This window comes from Ursus arctos, unplaced genomic scaffold (assembly GCF_023065955.2).
Source record: "Ursus arctos isolate Adak ecotype North America unplaced genomic scaffold, UrsArc2.0 scaffold_32, whole genome shotgun sequence".
NCBI lineage: Eukaryota > Metazoa > Chordata > Mammalia > Carnivora > Ursidae > Ursus > Ursus arctos.
In genome coordinates, this window is record NW_026623008.1 from 20264023 (window position 1) to 20284007 (window position 19985).

General features: G+C 54.1%; 1 protein-coding gene across 1 annotated transcript; it reads left to right on the plus strand.

Moving 5' to 3' along the window:
• The first annotated feature begins 1958 nt into the window (after positions 1 to 1958).
• On the plus strand, positions 1959 to 16330 carry THEMIS2 (thymocyte selection associated family member 2). Its single transcript, XM_026516909.4, has 6 exons — positions 1959 to 2095; positions 4302 to 4442; positions 7344 to 7754; positions 11259 to 12328; positions 14585 to 14741; positions 15337 to 16330. The coding sequence occupies exons 1-6, from the start codon at positions 2002 to 2004 to the stop codon at positions 15390 to 15392; spliced, it is 1929 nt and encodes a 642-aa protein (XP_026372694.2). The 5' UTR covers positions 1959 to 2001; the 3' UTR covers positions 15393 to 16330.
• The last annotated feature ends 3655 nt before the right edge of the window (positions 16331 to 19985 follow it).

The following is a 19985-nucleotide window of genomic DNA, read 5'->3' on the forward strand; positions in this document are numbered from 1 at the left end:
CTTTCTTACAGAGGACTCCCAAGTAATGTTTTGGATGTCCCTCACTCCGGGAAGTGGGGCTTAGCTTCCCCTAACGGTGGGTTGCACTTGGCCACTTGTTTCCAAAGAACGGTGTATGGACAGTGGAAAATAGCAAGTTTCCAGGGAAGAAAGCTGGAAACACGGCCTTAACAAAGTGATGACAGTGAAAAGTCCTATGCCCATGTCATGTGTCCCCTTGGAGAGGCCGTGATGAGAAGGGCATAGCACCTTGGTAGTACCCTCCCGGAAAACCCACAGCCCCAGTCTAGTCAGGAGGAAACCATCAAAAAAAAAAATCTGGCATTCTGCAAAATGCCTGACCAGTTTCTCCTCAAGACTGTCAAGCTTAGAAGAACCGGGAAATATGGAGAACGGGTCACAGACAGGAGAGGTGTGGATTAAATGCAATACGGAATCCTGGATGAGATTCTGGAACAGAAAAAGGACATCAGAGAAAAAGTGGATAAAATCCAAATAAAGTCTACAATTTATTTAACATTAATGTAGCAATGTTGGTTTCTTAGTTTCGATAAATGCGCCCTGGTAATGTGAGAGGGTGGCTTTAGGGGAATTTGAAAGTAGCTGAGGGATATATGGGAAATCTATTTTTTGCAACTTTAGTGTGAATTGAAAAAAAGTTGGGGCGCCTGGGTGGCTCAGTCGTTAAGCGTCTGCCTTCAGCTCAGGTCATGATCCCAGGGTCCTGGGATCGAGCCCCGCATCGGGCTCCCTGCTCATCGGGAAGCCTGCTTCTCCCTTTCCCTCTGCCCCTGCTTGTGTTCCCTCTCTCGACGTCTCTCTCTCTGTCAAATAAATAAATAAAATCTTAAAAAAAAAAAGAAAGAAAAAAGTTTAAAATCCGCACACAAACAGAATAAAGAGTAGACAGAAACACAGCCAAGTGTTAGTATTAAGTATGTTTGGATAGTGGGAAAGAATGTCCTCTTTTTAATTTGTCAAGTGTCTTTAATTACGGTTTATTCCTTTTATTTTAAACTTTTATTATTTCTTTTTTTAAAAAAAAAGATTTATTTTAGAGAGAGAGTGCAGGGGAAGGGGCAGAGGGAGAGGGAGAGAGAGAGAGCGTCTCAGGCAGGCACCCCCCCTCCCCTCTGGGCGGAGCTGGATGCCAGACCGGGAGATCATGACCTCAGCCCAAACCGAAAGTCTGGAGGCTCAACCGACTGAGCTACCCAGGCGCCCCAAACTTCTGTTATTTCTGATGAGAAGTCTATTACTTTTATAGTGACAAAAAGTGAAATAAAGAATTTTGCGCAATACCTAAATGATCTCATTTAATCCTCACGACCAGCTAAGATTCTTTGCCCTATTTTACAGATGAGGAAACTGAAACGCAGAAGTCAGTGATTTGTTTAAAGTTAGATACCAAGCAAGAGGGCTCTCGCCTAAGCAGATTTCTCTTTAGCCCAAGGAAAAAATTTTAACTAGAACTGTCCAGAAGGTATGAGCGTCCCAGGAAGATGGTGAACTCCCCATCAGTGGAGGACCGTGAGTGTCCCGGAGAGGGAGTCAGGAGACCTGACATCGCATCTTTCTCCACAGACGCAAAGGGCAGGGCTGTGCCTCTCCCGTGAGACCCAGCACGACACCAGGCCGACCGCGAGGACAGGTGGAGGGGGCAGGTGGGGGGCGGCTGGGGCTTCTTCCTCTCCATCAGCTCCCCCCTCCACCGTGGAATACATCACCGGGGACGAGCCTCCAGGAGTCAGGCCCTGATCTAGACCTTCGACGTCGCGCGGCCAAGGTGAGAGGTCGGCCCAGTGGCCCATTTTAGGGCTGAGGAAACCGAGGCGGGCAGAGGGCACCGCGAGGTCCCCACGCCCCGCAGCGGAGCGGCCCCGCCCACATCGGCGGAGCGGCCCCGCCCACATCGGCCGCGGGGGGCGGGGCGGGGTGGGGCTGCGGGCTCGGCGCGCGGGCTGCGGCCACTCGGTCAGCGTCCAGCGAGTCGCGAGAACCATGGAGCCGGTGTCGCTGCAGGACTTCGTTTGCGCCCTGGACCTCGCCTCCCTCCCGCGTGTGCTGCGGGTCTGCTCGGGGGTCTACTTCCAAGGTGAGTGAGGGGCCGCGACCACGCGACCCCCGTCCCCGCTGCCTGGCTCTCGCTGGGTGGTGCGGCAGGATGGCGGCCCTGGCGACGGCAACCCGGGAAACCCAGCCACGCTGCCAGGGCCCAAGCCCAGGTGTGACTTGGGGCCACACTCAACCTCTCTGGGCCTCGGCTTTTGCTTTCGTGGAATGGGAGAGCGCTGATTGCCCCGCAGGGCGACGAGGAGAAGTCAATGAGCTTAGACACTCAGGTGGGTGGAACGGAGCCAAGCGGGGGTTGACACCGCGGTGCGCACCGAGGGAGGTCTGACCGTGGGGAAGCGGAACGGGCTCGTGCCAGGTCAGCCCTCCCCTCCGCGTGCCCTCCCACTCCCCCCTCCCTTGACGCCTATCTACGAGCCTTCATTCAGCCCTTCCAGCCCACCTTCCCTTAGCTTTGCAACCTCATCTCTCAGCTCTGAAGTTCTCAGCAGGGCTGCTCCGCCGACAGCCTTCCCCGCTCTCCGCTCCTAGTGCACCTGCGCTTCTGCCTACCTGGTTCCCAGGGATGGGTGCATAGCAGGGGCTCCGTCGCCAGTGGAGGGGAGGGGAAGCTGCTGGGAGGGTTGCGGCGACGGAGTGGGGACGACGGACGTAGAGGGAACTTGGAGACTGGCTGGAGGGGGAGAGTCTCCTTCCTTAGCAAACTAATGCAGGGGTGCCCTGCCGCATCGGTTCCCTCTTTCTCTTCCCTTGCTTTGTCACGGCAGCCTCCAGTGAAGTGTTCTGAAGCTCCAAGGAGGGGGTGTCCTAGACCAAGGGAGAGACATATGGAGGGCCGCACAGGGGGCAGGACGCGCCACCACACACTGGGTTTGGCGAGGTCCACTTGGGAATCTGGCAGATGTGGGTTCAAATGCTGACTTCTCCGGAGGCTCCCTGCGGGGGGCCTCCGCTGTTTGCTCTCCTGTTGACATCCCTGACCGCTGTGTCACAGTGGCTGCTTCCTCATTCTGCCTGACCCGGGGCGCGGGAAGTGGTGGAGGTTTGGCGAGATGAGGACAGCTGGTGAGAGCCGTGGGGCTGGGGGCGGGGCCCCACCCTGCGAAGCCGTTAGCTGGGCGGGGAGGGGCTCCAGCTATACAGGGAAACACCCGGGGCTGGGGTCCTCGTTCTGCCCCCGTTGACCTGATCATCTGGGGACCCCACCCAGCCTCATCCAGGAGCAGCTCATTATTTAGGAAAGGGAAGCTGTCCTGCCTCGGAGGGCAGTCACGGGTCTTTACTGCAAAGCGCATCTGCAGTCCGGTACCCCGCACCCCAGCTGCGGTTCGCACCAGCCCTGAGGGGCCATCCCCTGCACCCCCTGAAACTGCAGACAGACCTCCCGTTTGTGAGCCCGTGTGCGTTTGCTGGACTAAGGGGTGGGATTTTCATCCGCTTCTCAGGGCCGTCGTGAAAGCCGTGCTGGGGATGGGGAGGGAGGGGTTTGTGGGGGGGTCAGGTGGCTTCCAGGCTGACCTGTGTGCGCTGCCCCCTCCAGAGTCAGCAGACGGAGCCTGTCCACCCCGTGAGGGCGGGGGGGGGGGGCGGGGAGAGATCTTTCTCGAGCACCTTCCATGTTCTGGACACTGCTTTACACACTTTAAAATCGTTAAGTAGGGCCGCCGTGCTTGATGGTGGCGCCCCAGAAACCTGCGTCCTGCGCCCAGCCTGTCAGCGGTCCTCCGTTTTCTCCCGCGCTTCCTTTAAAGCCAATCACGTGACGAAGAAAGCCCTGGCGTGGGTGTCAGGCAGTGTGTGACCTCCGAGCAGTCACCGCACTTCTCTGGGCCTGACACGCAGTCGCCCCATGGGAGTTGGGACTCTACCATGTGCTCAGGGGCAAGGCCGCTGCCGCTGCAGGGATGCTGGGCCGGCTGCAGGGATGCTGGGCCGGCTGCAGGGATGCTGGGCCGGCTGCAGCGATGCTGGGACACGCCGGCCCTGGCATGGTGATGTGGAGAAGGCCCGAGAAGAGTGTCACAGAGGGGTCCATCCAGCGCTAAAAGAGGCACAGGCAGGGTTCCTGCTGCCGGAGTCCCACTGAGCGAGGGGCCGTTGGGTGGGGACAGACAGGGAAGGCCCCTCCAGGCAGCGGGACCACGTGCAGAGCAGCGGTGGGGCGCAGCCTGTGGGGGAGCAGGGCGCAGGCTGGCCAGCGAGGGGAAACTGGATTTGTCTCTCTGCAGGCTCCATCTACGAGATCTCTGGGAATGAGTGCTGCCTCTCCACAGGGGACCTGATCAAGGTCACCCAGGTTCGCCTCCAGAAGGTGGTCTGCGAGAACCCAGGAACGGGCCAGACCATGGAAATCACCCCCAGCTTCTGTGGTAAGGCAGGCAGCTCTGTGTCCCCGCCCCCCCCCAGCGCACTGGCCACCTCCAGCCCCCCGCACGCACTCCCGCCCCTCTAGTTTGGCACCTGTGCTCTCACATCCCCCATGGCTCTGCCCCAAGGCCTGGGCTGTCCTCTGAGTGGTCTGACAATGCCCTTCACCTGGGGCAGCTGCTTCCTCTCCATATCCATCTGCCTGATCCCATCTGCCTCTCAGCTGGGACTTTCTTTGCTCTAAGTCTTTGTCCACCAGCGGTCTCTGTGTTTGCTCACACATTCCCTCGCCAGACATTTACTGGGACTTGTTGTGTGCCGGGCCATGGGCTCGGGGCTGGGGGTGTGGGGCTCAGGATGAGCGGGGCACAGTCCTCTCCAGCCGGGAGCTTCCAGGACGGCAGTGAGAGGAAGGCAACAGTAGATCCGTAGTTTAGAGAGGGTTCCTGGCAGGAGCCTGCCTCAGGGGTCTGTGCGGGCTTCCTGGAGGAGGTGGCACCTGAGCAGGAGGAAGTACTCCCAGAGAGAGAAAGTACAGGGAGTAGCTCGTGCATAGCTGGTGCTCCAGAAATGTCGGGGTTCAGTTCCTGCACAGGTGTGTACTGGCCCGTGCGCCAGGGCGCTGAAGCCAGTGGCCCGGATGGGAATCCCCGCTCTGCAGGCTACCAGCCATGGCCTTGGCCAGTTCCTGGCGTGTGTCTGTGCCTCATCGTACTCCTCTGGAGCAGGGTAGTCAGGCTCGAGGTGAGGAGTAAATAAGTCGCTGCGCATGAAGTGCTGAGAACAGGGAGGGGCCCAGAGCACGTGTATCCGGGGGGCTCCTTCTTCCCGTGACTTCCTGTGATCGCCTGAGTGGGACAGGCGAGGGCTTGGGTTCCCGGGGAGGGGCAGGCAATGGGGAGGCAGGTGGGAGAGGTGCCAGAGGGCTTTGGGGGGTCACAGGCACGTTTTGGTCTTTGAGAGCACCCAGGAGCCAATGAGGGTTTTAAATATGGAAGTGGTGTGCTTTATTTTGTATTTTGAGGGTTTTTCCTTTTTATTCTGAAATGTGTTCAAGTTCACAGAAGGCTTGCTAAAACCACCGTACACTCTTTATCCAGATTTACCAGTTGTTTTCCAGTTCACCAGCTCTTCCTCTCTGCACACGCACGCACATGCGTGCACATGTATTACTGTATGGGTATGTGTGTGTATATCTTTTTCCTGGACCCTTTGAGAATGAATTGCAGACATGATAACCCTTTACACCTAAATATCACTCCTTATATTTACTAATAGTACTCCTAAGTACAAGGACATTTGTTCACAAAACTATAGTTCAATGATCAAATTCAGAAAATTTAATGTTGGTATAATACAGCTGTCTAACCTGGTCTCTTCACATTCCAACAACTGTCCTAATAAATGTCCTTTATAGTCGGTTTCCCCTTGATCTAGAAGCCAATCCTAGATCAGATCGATTTCTTTCTTTTTTTTTTCCTAATAGGAATAATCTCCTTTTTATTTTTATTTTTTTTAGAGAGAGAGAGACACTGTGTGAGGCGGGCGTGGGAGGAAGGAAAGGGAGAGAGAGAATCTTAAGCAGGTACCACACCCAGTGCAGAGCCTGACGTCAGATGCTTAGTCAACTGGGCCACTCAGGTGCCCACATTTTTTTTTTTTTTAAGTAGGCTCCACACCGAGCATGGAGCCCAACTCGGGGGTTGAACTTGTGACCCTGAGCTGAAATCAAGAGTTGGACATTTAACCTACTGAGCCACCCAGATGCCCCCAGACCACATATCAATTTCTTTTTTTTTATAATAATTTTTTTTATTATATTATGTTAGTCACCATACAGTACATCCCTGGTTTTTGATGTAAAGTTCCATGATTCATTAGTTGTGTATAACACCCATGCACACATATCAATTTCTTCTTCTTTTTTTTTTTTTTTAAGATTTTATTTATTTATTTGACAGAGATAGAGACAGCCAGCGAGAGAGGGAACACAAGCAGGGGGAGTGGGAGAGGAAGAAGCAGGCTCATAGCAGAAGAGCCTGATGTGGGGCTCGATCCCACAACGCCGGGATCACGCCCTGAGCCGAAGGCAGACGCTCAACCGCTGTGCCACCCAGGCGCCCCCACATATCAATTTCTTAATCTCCTTCAGGCTGGGACAATTCTTTAGCTTTTGCCTTGACATCCACTTTTTGAAGAGTGTAGACCGGTACTTTTGCAGAACGTCCTTCAGTCTGGGTTTAGTGTGATGTTGCCTTGATTAGTCTCGTGTTGGGTGTTTTGGGGCAGGAACACTCTAGAAGCGATGTCTGGGTGTGGGGTGTTTTAGGCCAGTACAGTGGCAGGAGAAGCGTGAGCGGGGACAGGGGAAGAAGGGGATGGGGGAAGAACAGTCGGGCCCCGAGAATTGGCAGACAGGATGTGGGGGTGAGTCATGTGGTTAGGAGCCCCTGGGCTTCTAGTTTGGGAGAGAGAGGGACAATGGCGCTGCCCCGGTGTGGGCTGAGGGGTGTTGGATGTGTGGATTGGCGCAGTGGTGAGGAACATGGAAGCACAGTTGGCTGAGCTGCAGGCAGGTTCAGGAGGTAGGCAAATGCGGCCATTGTCAGTGTCTTCTGGGACACACATCCCTGTTCTGTCTCTGGCAACAATCCCTCTGTGTTCTTGCCTAACCTCGTAAGGAGGAACTGTCTCCATCTCTACCTGTCACTGTCCCTTCACACGTGGCACTTGCTGCTTCTTGTCCCTCAGCCCTGCCCCTCAGGCCTGGATGTCCAGATGCTTGGTGCTTGTCTTCGGGGGATTCTGACCGGGTTCTCTGAGGCAGAGGGGGGCCTGGTATGTGTGGCCCTGGACCCAGCAAAGGCCCATCCCACCTTGACACCCTCTGCTGTGCCCCACAGGCCACTTCAGCCCCCTCACCGGCCCTCAGAGCTATGCAACCCTGGAGGAGCTGCTCTCTGCTGCAACCCGGCGCTCCAAGAAGCTGCCCATTGGCTTCATGTCGACCCATAGAATCACCACGGAGGCCAGGGTGGTGCCCAGGGACCAGCCCCTCCTGCTCGAGGATGTGGAAGCGTACCATAGGACCTACCGTGCCCGCTGCGTGCTGGACACCGAAACCCGGCCATTCATTCTGCACCTGCCCCTGTCCCAGAAGGGGCCCTTCTGGGAGTGGGAGCCTGGCGCCCCTCGGCCCCTGCTCCAGGCCCTGCAGGACCCAGCCCTGAGCGACCGCCTCTTCACCTGCCCCACCCTCCCCTGGCGTTCCCTGATCCTGAGGCCCCAGTACGAGCTCCAAGCCATCATGCACTGTGAGTCGTCCGGGCAAGGGGGACGGTTGGTGGGGCGGGAGAAGGGCCCTGGGAAGCTGCTCCGATGGAGGGTACCCCAGGGACCAGGTCGCTTACCCAGTACGCACAACGTAACAGAATAAAGATTCCCAAACAGTGGGAAGTTAGGTGTAAAAGGAGACAGGACCATGAGGGAACTTAAGAGTGAGTCCTACTCTTTATAAAATTAGGCAAAAGTTGGATTGTGAGCTCGCTAGCAGCTAGGACAAAGCAGCAGTTAGAGTAAAACCTTGACCATTTGCTCCGGAGACACAGATTTCCTGCCTGGGGGGAGGACGGGATTGCTCCTCAAGGCCCCCTCCTGTCTGCGTGACGAGGGCGCTGGGTGAACCCTGAGCTGTTTCATGCGCTGTTTCTGAGGACAGGCTGGAGGCAGCGTGCAGAGCAGGGCTGGTGAAACAGGCAGCAGCAGGCCAGGTCTGGCTGCTCGGAGGCCGAGCGGGAGCGGAGGCAGAACCTGTGCCCTGGGGCCTCTTCCCTGGAGGACAGAGTTTGAGGTTCGGCTCCCTGGCCGTTATCTAGGGAGCAGAGGCTCACGGTTCCTGGTGGGCTCCAGAGCCAAATGGGAATGCTTTAGCCTGATTCTTAAAAATCTTTGAAAACGATTATGGAACAATTCAAACATGTACAAGCAGAGGGTGGGGTCCTGGACCCCATCACCGACATCACAGTTACTAACTCAGAACCTATCCGTCCTGTTTCGTCTCTCCCCACCCTGCCCGATTATTTCAAAACAAACCCCCGGTAGCCTATCATTTCTCGTATGGATACTTCCACGTGGCTCTTTTAAAAGTAATTTTTTAAACAAATACACAGTACCATCATCACACCAAAAAATTTAGTAATAACTCCCAATACTATTCGGTGTTTGAACGTCCTCTACTGTCTCATAAATCGTTCTACTACTCTCAGCGGGAGCCAGATAAGATCCCGAGACTGCTGTTGATTGTTAGGCCTTTTAAATGTTACTCTGGAGTTCTCCTTTCTTATCTCTCTCATAATTAATCTGCTGGAGGGACTCGGCCATTTGTCCTGTAGGCTCTCTCACATTTTGGATTTCGTTGCCAGCCTCCTTGGGACGGTGCCAACGTGCATCTGTCCCCTGTATTTCCTGTTGTGCTGGGCCCGAGGCCACCCCCAGGTTTGACGACCTGCTGGGAGACCTCCTGGGACTTGACGTATGGTTGTACTCGCAGCCGTGACTTATTACAGCAAAAGGACCCAAGAGTCGTCTCCCAGTGGAGTCACACAGACCACGCGGCATCCCTCCAGTGCTGAACGGTGACAACGCGTGTGAGGTGTTATTTATCAGGGAAGCTCAGTGCCCAGGGTTTTTACTGGGGGCTGGTCACATAGGTCCCCTCTGCTTAGCACGCACCCCAATTACAGACTTCAGATAGGAAGCTGGTGTTCAGCATCACTGATTGAACAGGACAGGAACCCACCCCCACCAGTGAGTGATGGCGGGAACAGGCGCTAAACCATGTCCCCAGACGCCAGCCAAGGACCAGCCTTGCAGGCAGGCTTTTCTAGGATAGAAGCCTCAGGCCAGCTGTTCGCTCTTTTCTGCACATCTGTAAATGGGCGCTCAGAGGTTTGCCCAGACCCAGAAGGCAGTTCTCAGGGCTGCGTGAGGTGAGGGGCAAGCAGACCCCCCCTCCCCCCCGCTCTGTCTGTCCCGAGCCTACCTTGCAGCACCGATCTTGGCACGCAGTGTCGATCAGATGCAAGGGACGGGCGGGCATGTGTGATGTGCGTGGCTGCTGCGATCCCGGCCTAGACCCACGATCTCCTTAGGAACCACAATAGTGATTTTATTTTATTTTATTTTATTTTAAAGATTTTATTTATTTATTTGACAGAGATAGAGACAGCCAGCGAGAGAGGGAACACAAGCAGGGGGAGTGGGAGAGGAAGAAGCAGGCTCATAGCAGAGGAGCCTGATGTGGGGTTCGATCCCAGAACGCTGGGATCACGCCCTGAGCCAAAGGCAGACGCTTAATGACTGAGCCACCCAGGCGCCCCCCAACAATAGTGATTTTAATCCTAGTGTTCTTCATCTAGTAGTCAGGAAACTACGATAAAAAGCACCCCCTCCTCCTGGCTTTGGTTAGCTTGTACGAGAAATATGGGACATTGTGTTTATATATGGCAGGGCCCTAGGGCACCGTTCTCCCTCCACTCTGGAAGACCTGGCCAGGTTCTCCCTGGTTCTCGAGCCCTGCTCTGCATTCTGCCTCCAGCCTATATGCAGGAACGTCCTAAGAAATGACCTACACTTTACTAGCTTGTTTTGTTTTTGTTTTTTAAAGATTTGAGAGAGAGAGAGTGTGCACTGGGGAGGGGCAGAGGTGGGGAGAGAATCTCAAGCAGACTCCTCGCTGAGCGCAGAGCCTCACTCAGGGCTCGATCTCTCGACCTGAGATCACCACCTGAGCTGAAACCAAGAGTCGGACGCTCACCCAAATGAGCCACTCAAGAGACCCAACCACTGTTTTTCTTAATTTTAATTTTTTTTAGGGAGACAGCGTGCATGAGTGGGGTGGGGGCGGGGCGAGAGAATCTTAAGCAGGCTCCACAGTCAGCAGGGAGCCGGACTCGGGGCTCAATCTCACGACCCTGAGATCATGACCTGAGCTGAAATTGAGAGTTGGACATTTAACCGACTGAGCCACCCAGGCACCCCCTTGATGTGGTTTTATCTCTTCATCCAAAATGCAGAAAGGAGGGAGGCCTGGCTGGCTCAGTCAGTTAAGCGGCTGCCTTCGGCTCAGGTCATGATCCCAGGGTCCTGGGATGGAGCCCCGCATCGGGCTCCCTGACGAGCAGGAGCCTGCCTCCCCCTCTGCCTGCCGCTCCTCCTGCTTGTGCGTGCACTTGCTCGCTCTCTCTGACAAATAAATAAATAATATCTTAAAAAAAAAAAAAACCCAGAAATACAAAAACGTGAAAGGATTTGGAAAGGTAGCTTATAAAATTACATTCAAAATTCTATTAAAGTTTAAAAAGAGGTTGAACAAATTAGCTATTTGATGCTATTAACGAATTATCAAATAATTATTATCTAGGTGTGGAAATGGCATTGTGGTTATGTTAACTTTATCCCTTCTCTTAGAGATACACACTGAAAGGTCAAGATGACATGTGATTATTCTGATTCAAAATAACCCAGTGGAGGGGGACAGACAGGGTATGAATGACAGAAGATGGGCTGTGAATTAAATGTTGAAGCTGGGTGATTGGGGGTTCACTATACTATTCTATTTTTATAAATGTTTAAAAATTTCTAGAATACCTTTTAAAAAGAGGTTAGGGAAAAGAGTAAGGAATCTGATGCCATAGGAAAGCGCTGGCAGAACAGAACAGGGAAGAGGTCAGCCGGCCCAGACATCTTTGCTGGGGCTGCAGGGACACCCCTGGGCTGGTGTGTGGGGCGTCCCCTGAGCTGACCTCCCCTCCCCGCAGTGCGCAGGACCATTGTCAAGATCCCCTCCACCCTGGAGGTCGACGTGGAAGATGTCACCGCCTCCTCTCAACACATCCACTTCATTCAGCCACTGCTGCTGAGCGAGGCCCTGGCCCGGGGAGGCCCCTTCCCTCTGCCCACGGAGATCCTGGAAGTTCCGGAGGGGCCCCCCGTCTTCCTCAGCCCATGGATAGGCTCCTTGCAGAAAGGCCAGAAGCTCTGCATCCATGGCCTGGCCTCACCACCCTGGCGGGTCCTGGTCTCCACCAAGGGCCGGAAGGTGCCCAGACACTTCTTGATCTCCGGGGCTTATCAGGGCAAGCTGCGGCGGCGGCCGAGAGAGTTCCTCACGGCCTATGACCTCCTAGGTGCTCTTCGGCCAGGCCAACCCCTCCGGGTCGTGGCCACAAAGGACTGTGAGGGCGAGGGGATAGACAGCCCTGGGTTCGCGTCCCTGGCCGTGGGCGACAGGTTGGAGGTGCTGAGGTGTGGCCAGGCCCATGGGGCCAAAGGCCAGGACATAGATGTCTTGGTGTGTCAGCGGCTAAGCGACCAGGCTGAGGAGGAGGAGGAAGAATATGCAGAGATAGAAGACGAAGACCAGATTCTGCTGCCCCTCTACTTCTCCAGTAGTTTCGTGGAGGAGATGAGTGACAATCGGCGCTATAACCTGGAAGATCTGACTGCCCAGTTTCCACTGCCCTGTGAGGTCAAGGTGGTGGCCAAGGACAGCAGCCTTCCTGTTGATCCTCTGCCCTCCTTCCCAGGCCTGCGGCTGGAGGACAAAATCACGGAACCCTTCTTGGTGGTCAGCCTTGACTCCAACCCTGACATGTGCTTCGAGATCCCTCCCCGGTGGCTGGACCTGACTGTTGCGGAGACCGAGGGGCAGCCCGGCCAGCCAGCTGGGCCCCTCGCTGTAGCCACAGTGGAGGAGCTGACAGAAGCCTTCTACTATACCCTCCGGCAGTTACCGCACTTCGAGAACCAACCCCCCCCACCGAGGCCCCCCAAAAGCCAGGGCCTCAGGGGGCAGAAGAAACAAAGCGGCAAGGACAAAAGTCGCCAGGTACCAATATACCGAAGTGGGTGGGGAGGGAACCCGCCGGGGCTGGTGCGGGTCCTGCCGCTTCTTTGTCCTGCATCGCCTCTCTCTCTCAGTTGTATAGAACTTAGTTTCCACACGTACACGCTATGCGCCATTATTCTGACTTGATCCTGACAATCTGGTGCAGGTATGATGATTCATATTTTACGGGCGAGACGCTGAGGACTCGGAGACCTTGAGACTTGCCCAGAGTCCCGGTTCGGAAGTGGGAGGCCTGAGCCGGGGCATAAGCCTCTGCCTCCAGCCTCACTGTGCTTCCCCTGCTGTTGTCCCCTCAGTCGGGCTTCATCAGCTGTCCCCTCAACCGTGTCAGCAGCCTCTCCCTCCCCCCATCAGCTGTCAGAATGGCCTCCCAAGCCCTTCCCGGGTTACCGATGGGCCTCGGCCCCATCCTCTGAACCTTCTGAACCTTCAATGGCTCCCCATGGCCAGGGGGTAATGTCAACCCCTTAGCGTGGCATCCAGGGAGGGTCCTTTATGAACTTCAGTCTCACCCTGCCAGACCCATCCGCCACCACCCACTCTGGTCCACACTCAGCCACAGAGAAACTCCTTCAGCTTTCTCAGGATGCCAAGATTCCTGCCTCAGCACTTTATATGTGCCGGGCCTTTTGCAAGAATGTGCTTCCTCCTTTCAGTGGGCAAGGCTCAGCGCAGGCCTCCTCTGGCACTGACAGCCTTCCCCCTTCTGCGTTCACACTGCCGTGCGGTGCGCAGCCTGGGGGTGCAGGCAGGGGTGGGGGCGGCCCGGCCGACAGCTCGTTTTCAGTGTGCTGCGCGGGGTCTGTGAGGACAGGGACCTCGCCCGCTCCCAGGTGGGCAGACAGTGCCAGTGAGTGCTGAACTGACCCAAACCGAGTCACGGGGACGGGGAAAGAACCAGGCATGGAAGCAGAAAGACCCGTCCATGGCCCAGTTCACTCGCTCTGTGGCCTGTGCTCCTGTCCATTTCCTCACCAGTGAAGCCAGGGTAAGGTCACTGGCTCGCAGGGCTGGTGTCTTAGCTGCGGCCCGTGGCAGGTGCCATCCACGCAGCACCCCATACAGCTCTTGGGATGTCCCTGTGAGGTGGGCACCGAGAGATGGCTCTTTCTACAGTGGAGAGAACGAGGGGCACAGAGAGGGAGAGTGGCTGACCTGAGGTCACACGGCTAGCACACGGCAGGCTGGGCTTTGACCTGGGTCCGAGCGCCCGGCCCGGGCACGTGACGGCGGGGCCCTGCTGACAACAGATGAGCCGCGTGGAAAGCACACGGTTACGTGCGGCAGGCTCGCTATGTGGGGGTTTGGGGGAACTTGCATTTCGTGCCGCGAGGGCAGGTGGCGGGATGGCGGCAGAAGTGAGAAAGATGAACCCGGAGCAGTTCTGGCCCCGGAAGGGCCTGCATCTGCGGAGGAGGACGGGGGCGGTCGCTTCCTGATAGAACGAAGAATGGACCGGGACATCTGAAACCCAGGCCTTCCTGACAGTGCGGGAGAGAACATAGTACAAACCACTGACAGACCTCAGTCCCCGCCTTTGCTGCTGTTGGAAGTGACTTTGGGCCCAGTCCCCGCTCGCTCCCCTCGATCCTGCAGCTTTTCTTCTCCGTGTCAGTATTCCCCACCGCTGATCGGGGCCCTATATCGTTTGCTGTCCAAAGCATGGTGTGCTAGAAAGAGCACGAGCTTTCGAGGTCACGGCCATGGTTCTGGGTCTGAACCTCGGCCCAGCTTGCAGTCCCGCGTGAGGTATGACACGGCACACTCTCTCTGAGCCTGTTTCCTCGTGGGTCATTGGGAACTCAAACAGCTACTCGGAGGGTCCCCTGGAGGATCAACGAACAGGTGTGCATATGGCCTAAGGTGGGAGTTCAACAAAAGTCCTCCTCCTTCTGGGACCCCTCTCAGCGCTCGCACTCTGTCCTGAGATTTTGTGACTGCTTTTTGCCCCTTCAGCAGCAGATGTGAAGGACGCTGACCGAATCCCCTCTGTGCAGAAACTCAGGGCGCCCTGTCTCTAGCCCCCAACCCTTTGTCCTCATGCTGGCCTGTCTCCCCTGCCAAAGCACATTTCATGCGCTAGAAATAAAAACACCTGGGGTCCCAGGAAGCCCTACCCTGAACAGGAAGTCAAGAGGGGAGCAGAGGAAGTGGCATTTGAAGGAATTACATTTCATGGACTCTGCTGCCCCCTTTCTTGGGACCCTGCTGACTTCTGCTTTTTCTCCCGCTTAGTCCTCTCAAGTGTCAGGACTGCAGCAAGCCCCTCTGCTCCCCAAACCCAAGATGAAGACGCTGCCACAGATTGCCAAGGACAGCTCGAATACATACAGCAAGGTTTCTGCCCACAGGAAGGACCCCAGGCACACTAAGTCCGTCACAAAAGATCCAGGTGAGTCCCTTTCAGCCCATTCACCCTTGTCCTTGCTTCTCCCCTGCTTACTCTGCTCCTGCTTGTACCTCTGACAGCACCGGCCAGACCCTCAGCAAAGCCCTGCCCTTGAGCAGACCCTTCTGCCGTCCCAGTTGGATAGAGAGGCTTTTAAGGGATAGACTTAGGGGCGCCTGGGTGGCTCAGTCGGTGAAGCATCTGCCTTCAGCTCAGGTCATGATCCCGGGGTGCTGGGATCGAGTCCCGAGTTGGGCTCCCTGCTCAGCGGGGAGTCTGTTTCTCCCTCTGCCTCTGCCCCCTTGTGTTCCCTTCCTCTCTTAGATAAATAAAATCTTAAAAAAAGAGAGGAGGTCCCTACTGTTCCTCTCCCAGGGGCTCCAGAGTCCTGGCAAGGAAAATGTGTTCCGCCTCCAACGTACTACCCTCCCCTAGGCATGCAAGGGGAATATTTACACAGTATTCAGAATAATTTGTAGTTTCTGGTCTAGCAAGGACCTTAGAGCAGCCAGACCAACTCCTTCCCTGTCCAGGGCCCTAAAAGGGGGAGGAATCTGCTTAAGACCAAAGATCATCATTGACTTGAACTCTTTTGTAGATGACGATGAACATGATTATGAAGAAATATTTGAGAGATTCCAGAACACCCTTTAGATGCTGGAGGAACCCTGCTTCCTAACTGCTGTTTCTCAGGGAATCTGAGATACCAGCCAACTGTTGCAAGCCTTTACAAGACCTTGGACAAGATCTCACTGAAATCAGACTGTGGATAGGAAATGGCTTCTTGGGGACCAGTGTGAAAAGGGATGGGCATTGTACCAGCTTTCCTCAGGTTCTAGGCTCTTGCCACTAAGGGCTGGCTTGTTTGGGCCTGGCACCTTACACTTGACTCCCTCAGCCTCAGAGCTTTGGTATCTGGAGGAGCCAACCGGGTTGTATTCAATCCTGAGTCTCCCACACCCTTGTCTCACTGGTTGGTGTGGAAAGGAATCTGAGACCACCAACCCTGATGGCGGCGGCACTGTGTTTCCTGCCTCTTGGTACAGGGGACTCAATCTGAACACACCGCACCGAGAGCCTTGTCTCCGGTTTGCCACCCCCTTGCCCTCCCCTCCCCCACCAAACTCTAAGCCCCTGAGGGAGCAGGACCATGTCACCTGTGCAGGATACAGCACACGGTAGTTGCAGGTGACGATCCAAGATTTTTTCACTCTAAGACCATAGAATAAACATGACATCTGCGTGTGTGGAAAAACGGGAACAGATACCATTTAGTGAGGTCTGTGTGCCAGACCCTTTATAAACATTATCTAAATCTTCAAATCTCTGGATAGACAATGGCCTGATTTTAAAGGTCCGAAAACGAGCTTGAGTGGCCAGGTGCTTCAGGAGGCTGAGTTAGCACCCCAGCTCACCTCCCTACCAACGTTGACCGCGAGCTAGGGATTTTCACCCAAGCTTCAGTTCCGTCATATGTAAAATACAAGTAACCGTTATCTACCTCACAGAATTGTTTTAAGGATCAAATGCGATAATCCTGGTAAAGTATTTAGTGCAGTGCCTGGCATATAATAAACACTCAGTAAAAATGAGAGCATCACTCCCGTTGACCAGAGCGCACAGCGGTACCTGTCTCCAGAGCCTGTGTCCTTTCCCCGTCCCCACCCCATCCCCAGTCATGGAATCCGTCCGTGTTCGAAATATACTAAAGCTCCTAGACCGTGGAGATGACGTGTACAGACTGGTTGGAGAGCCTCACCACCCAGTGGAACAGAGAGAAACCTGCGTCTATGCGGACACTAACTCAGCTTCCAAGGTCAGTCTAGGCTTGTTCCATGAGGCGAGACCACAGGCCTCACTCCCTGGAACTTCCTAGGGCTTTGGTTCCTAGACAGAGGCAGTCACAGAACCAAGCGCCGTGGTCAGCAGAGGATAGGAGAGGGACAAAAAGGTGACCGGAGTCTCCGGCTGAGGAGGGAAAGAGCGTCAGCCCGGAGCTCCCAGATTCGAGGGAGCGCACCTGAGTGTGTCCTTCCTTTGCCTGCTGACGCTCCTCGGGGCTGTCTGGACCCACTGCACTTCCTAGGCCTCCTGGCTTCCATACCCCGGCGTGGAGTTCTCCAGGGGACTGCCGGGCAGCTAATACAGGCTGCTGGCCAGTTCCCGTGCCTTCCTCCAGAGAGACCGGCTAAGCTGTGCAGGAGCGCCCTGAGGAAGCGTGTGCTCTGGGACAAGCAAGAAATAAGAAAAGTGGAAAAAAGCCCCTCCTCGGCACAGGACCCCGAGGGCCAGGCCCATATGCAGAATGCCAACGGTTCTTCCACACCTGCACTTAACTGTGGCACCAAATTGAGCAAGATCACAAAAGGGGGGCAGAGAGGGCTACCAGCTCCTACAGAAGGGGGTGTCTGAGCGGCCAAATGCTGCCGTGAGAAGCAAGCAAGCAATAGCTAGGAAAGCGGGGCTTAAAAGGAAAAACATGTTTGAAAACCGCAACTGTGAATGTTTTATCACAGCAGTGGGGGTTGGCAGGGACCAAAGGCAGACAATGCCCATGCGGAGCTCTGGTCTTAACTCTGGAATAAGCCGCTGAGCGGTGGGGTGGGTGTTACAGTGGGGCTAGGGGAGCCCCAAAGAGAGCACACACTCCTGGGAATATACTAGATGTATGCTGGGAAACAGAAAAGGATTATTAGTCCATCCCTTCATATTTATTTTTCCTATCTTTTCTCATTTCTATTTCTGAATGTTTTGTGATGCAGAGAACATACTAACACAGTGACAGGTGTAAGTAGCGGCTAAACAAACGAATGTAAACCGGAGACGCATACTCGGAAATGGATCGTTGAGTTCTGAATGTCCCTCAAATGCATTTTAAAGTGTTTTTTTTTTTTTTAAAGTAATCTCTACACCCAACGTGGGGCCCGAACTCATGACCCCAAGATCAAGAGTCACATGCTCCACCGACTGAGCCAGCCAGGCACCCTTCCCTCAACTGTGTTAAAAAAAAAAAAAGATCTGGGGCGCCTGGGTGGCTCAGTCGTTAAGCGTCTGCCTTTGGCTCAGGGCGTGATCCCGGTGTTATGAGATCAAGCCCCACATCGGGCTCCTCCGCTGGGAGCCTGCTGCTTCCTCTCTCACTCACCCTGCCTGTGTTCCTTCTCTCGTTGGCTGTCTCTCTCTGTCAAATAAATAAATAAAATCTTAAAAAAAAAAAAAAAAAGGTCTATTCCGGGTGCCTGGGTGGTTCAGTCAATTAAGCATGTGACTCTTGATGTTGGCTCAGGTCCTGATCTCGGGGTCCTGGGATCAAGCCCTGTATCGGGCTCTGCTCACATACGTGCGTGCATACTCTAAGTAAATCTTAAAAACAAAACAAAAACCCAAATTTATTCATCCACAGCAGACACTAATTCCTACTGGCCCTTCTCTAGTTAAACCTGATAAAGTACTACTACTAACAAGGAGTCTAATTCCCCGCCAGTATACCTAGAGATTCTCCCGAGAACAAGGTGGATTCATGGCGCCGTTGTGACACTGCGGGGTTTCTGAGAACACGCTTGTGTTGCTGTTCCCGCCGTCCTGACAAATGTGCAGAGAGAATTCAGTATACTTGACATCCCAGGTGGGCGCAAACACCCAGAATGCAAGAGCGTCCTGCTCCAGCAGCGCAGAGGCTCCAGAAGGCTGCCCGTGCTCAGCTCACAGGTCTTCGTAGTGCTCGGAAACCACACAGCCCGTGAGGCTGTGTCAGTGCCACGATGGCAGGAACTCCGCTCCGCTGAGCGGCCACTCTGCGCTCCTGACAACGTGGAACCAGCAAGTCCTGGGACGTGACCTCGTATTTTGCTCTGTATTCCTAGCACTGGACCCGTGGGCTGCCACGGGAGATATTCAACAAATACTTGTGGAATTACTCAGTAGTCTGTAATTGCTGAATCACAGAATTCAAAATACAAGAAAAAAAGACCTCTACCCAGAATCACTGCTATTGCCTCGCCCGTTCGCAAGCGCCAGTCTGACAGAGATGTCAACCACTCATAAACCTATCCTATCATGCATTCCAAATGTAAATGTATGGTTTTTTAAAAAAGATTTATTTATTTTGAGAGTGAGCAAGCACGCGAGGTGGGGAGCAGAGGGAGGGGGGAAGAGAGACCCAAGCAGACTCCGCACTGAGCAGAGCCCGATGCGGGGCTCAGTCCCACGACCCCGAGACCATGACCTGAGCCAAAACCGTGTCAGATGCTTAACCAACTGTGCCAAGGCGCCCTTCAAATATACGATTTTTTAATCTGTTTTTAGCCAGTGCCTTTTCTTTCAGAAAATAGTCAAGAATGGACAGACTTGCAGACAAAAATACTGGTTGACTGACTTCTGAGCATCAGTCTAGCTCCCTAGATAGGAACCATCTGTAGGTACAAGAACAACAACCAGACCCGTTCACTTTTAGAAACCAGAGGGTGGGGCATTTTCCACACGGCTGCTAGTAGGTTTCATTTTGAAACATGGTTAAAGCAGTTATAGAATTTTTGTTTGCATGCTACACCTCATTAACTTACCTCAGAATTAGTTCTTTTATTCCAGACGGAGCTTACATTCTGGAGTTGTCAAAAACATCTTTGAGGTAGTTTGCTCTCACGTAAGAAACGGAACAGATTAAGCTAGCCAAAGGCTGTAGGCCTTTAGACGGTCTCATCTTTTCTTTTTTTTCAAAGATTTTATTTACTTGAGAGAGAGCGAGCAAGAGAGAGAGTGCACACACGAGCAGGGGGAGGGGCAGAGGGAGAAAGGAGAGGGAGAGGCAGGCTCCCCACTGAGCAGGGAGCCCAACTTGGGGCTTGATCCCAGGGCCCCGGGATCATGACCTGAACCGAAGGCAGATGCTTAACTGGCTGAGCCACCCAGGAACCCTTAAGACAGTCTCATCTTGAGGTCAATTCAGTTACGTGACTACATATTGCTAGAGTCAAGATTAAGGTCCACTTTATAACCTCTACCAATGGCAATGCTAGATGCTTAGCAAACATTATTTTACTCAATTTTCACAACACACCTATGAAAAAATGACACAATTGTCTTCATAAATAAGGAAACGGGAGGTCCTCAGAACTGACGTAGCCTGCTCAAGATCCTAACTAAAAGGGGAAAGCCAGGATTTCAAAACCAAGTCAAGCTATGTTACACACCTTGGACGACGAAGTAGTAATTACACCAGCTTAGGAAGAAAAATAGCATTTTCACAAA

Coding starts and splice junctions, on each gene's coding strand:
- THEMIS2 (XM_026516909.4), top strand. CDS start 2,002: ATGGAGCCGGTGTCGCTGCAGGACTTCGTTTGCGCCCTGGACCTCGCC. Junction 2,096..4,301: donor CTCGGGGGTCTACTTCCAAG/GTGAGTGAGGGG, acceptor GTCTCTCTGCAG/GCTCCATCTACGAGATCTCT. Junction 4,443..7,343: donor AATCACCCCCAGCTTCTGTG/GTAAGGCAGGCA, acceptor TGTGCCCCACAG/GCCACTTCAGCCCCCTCACC.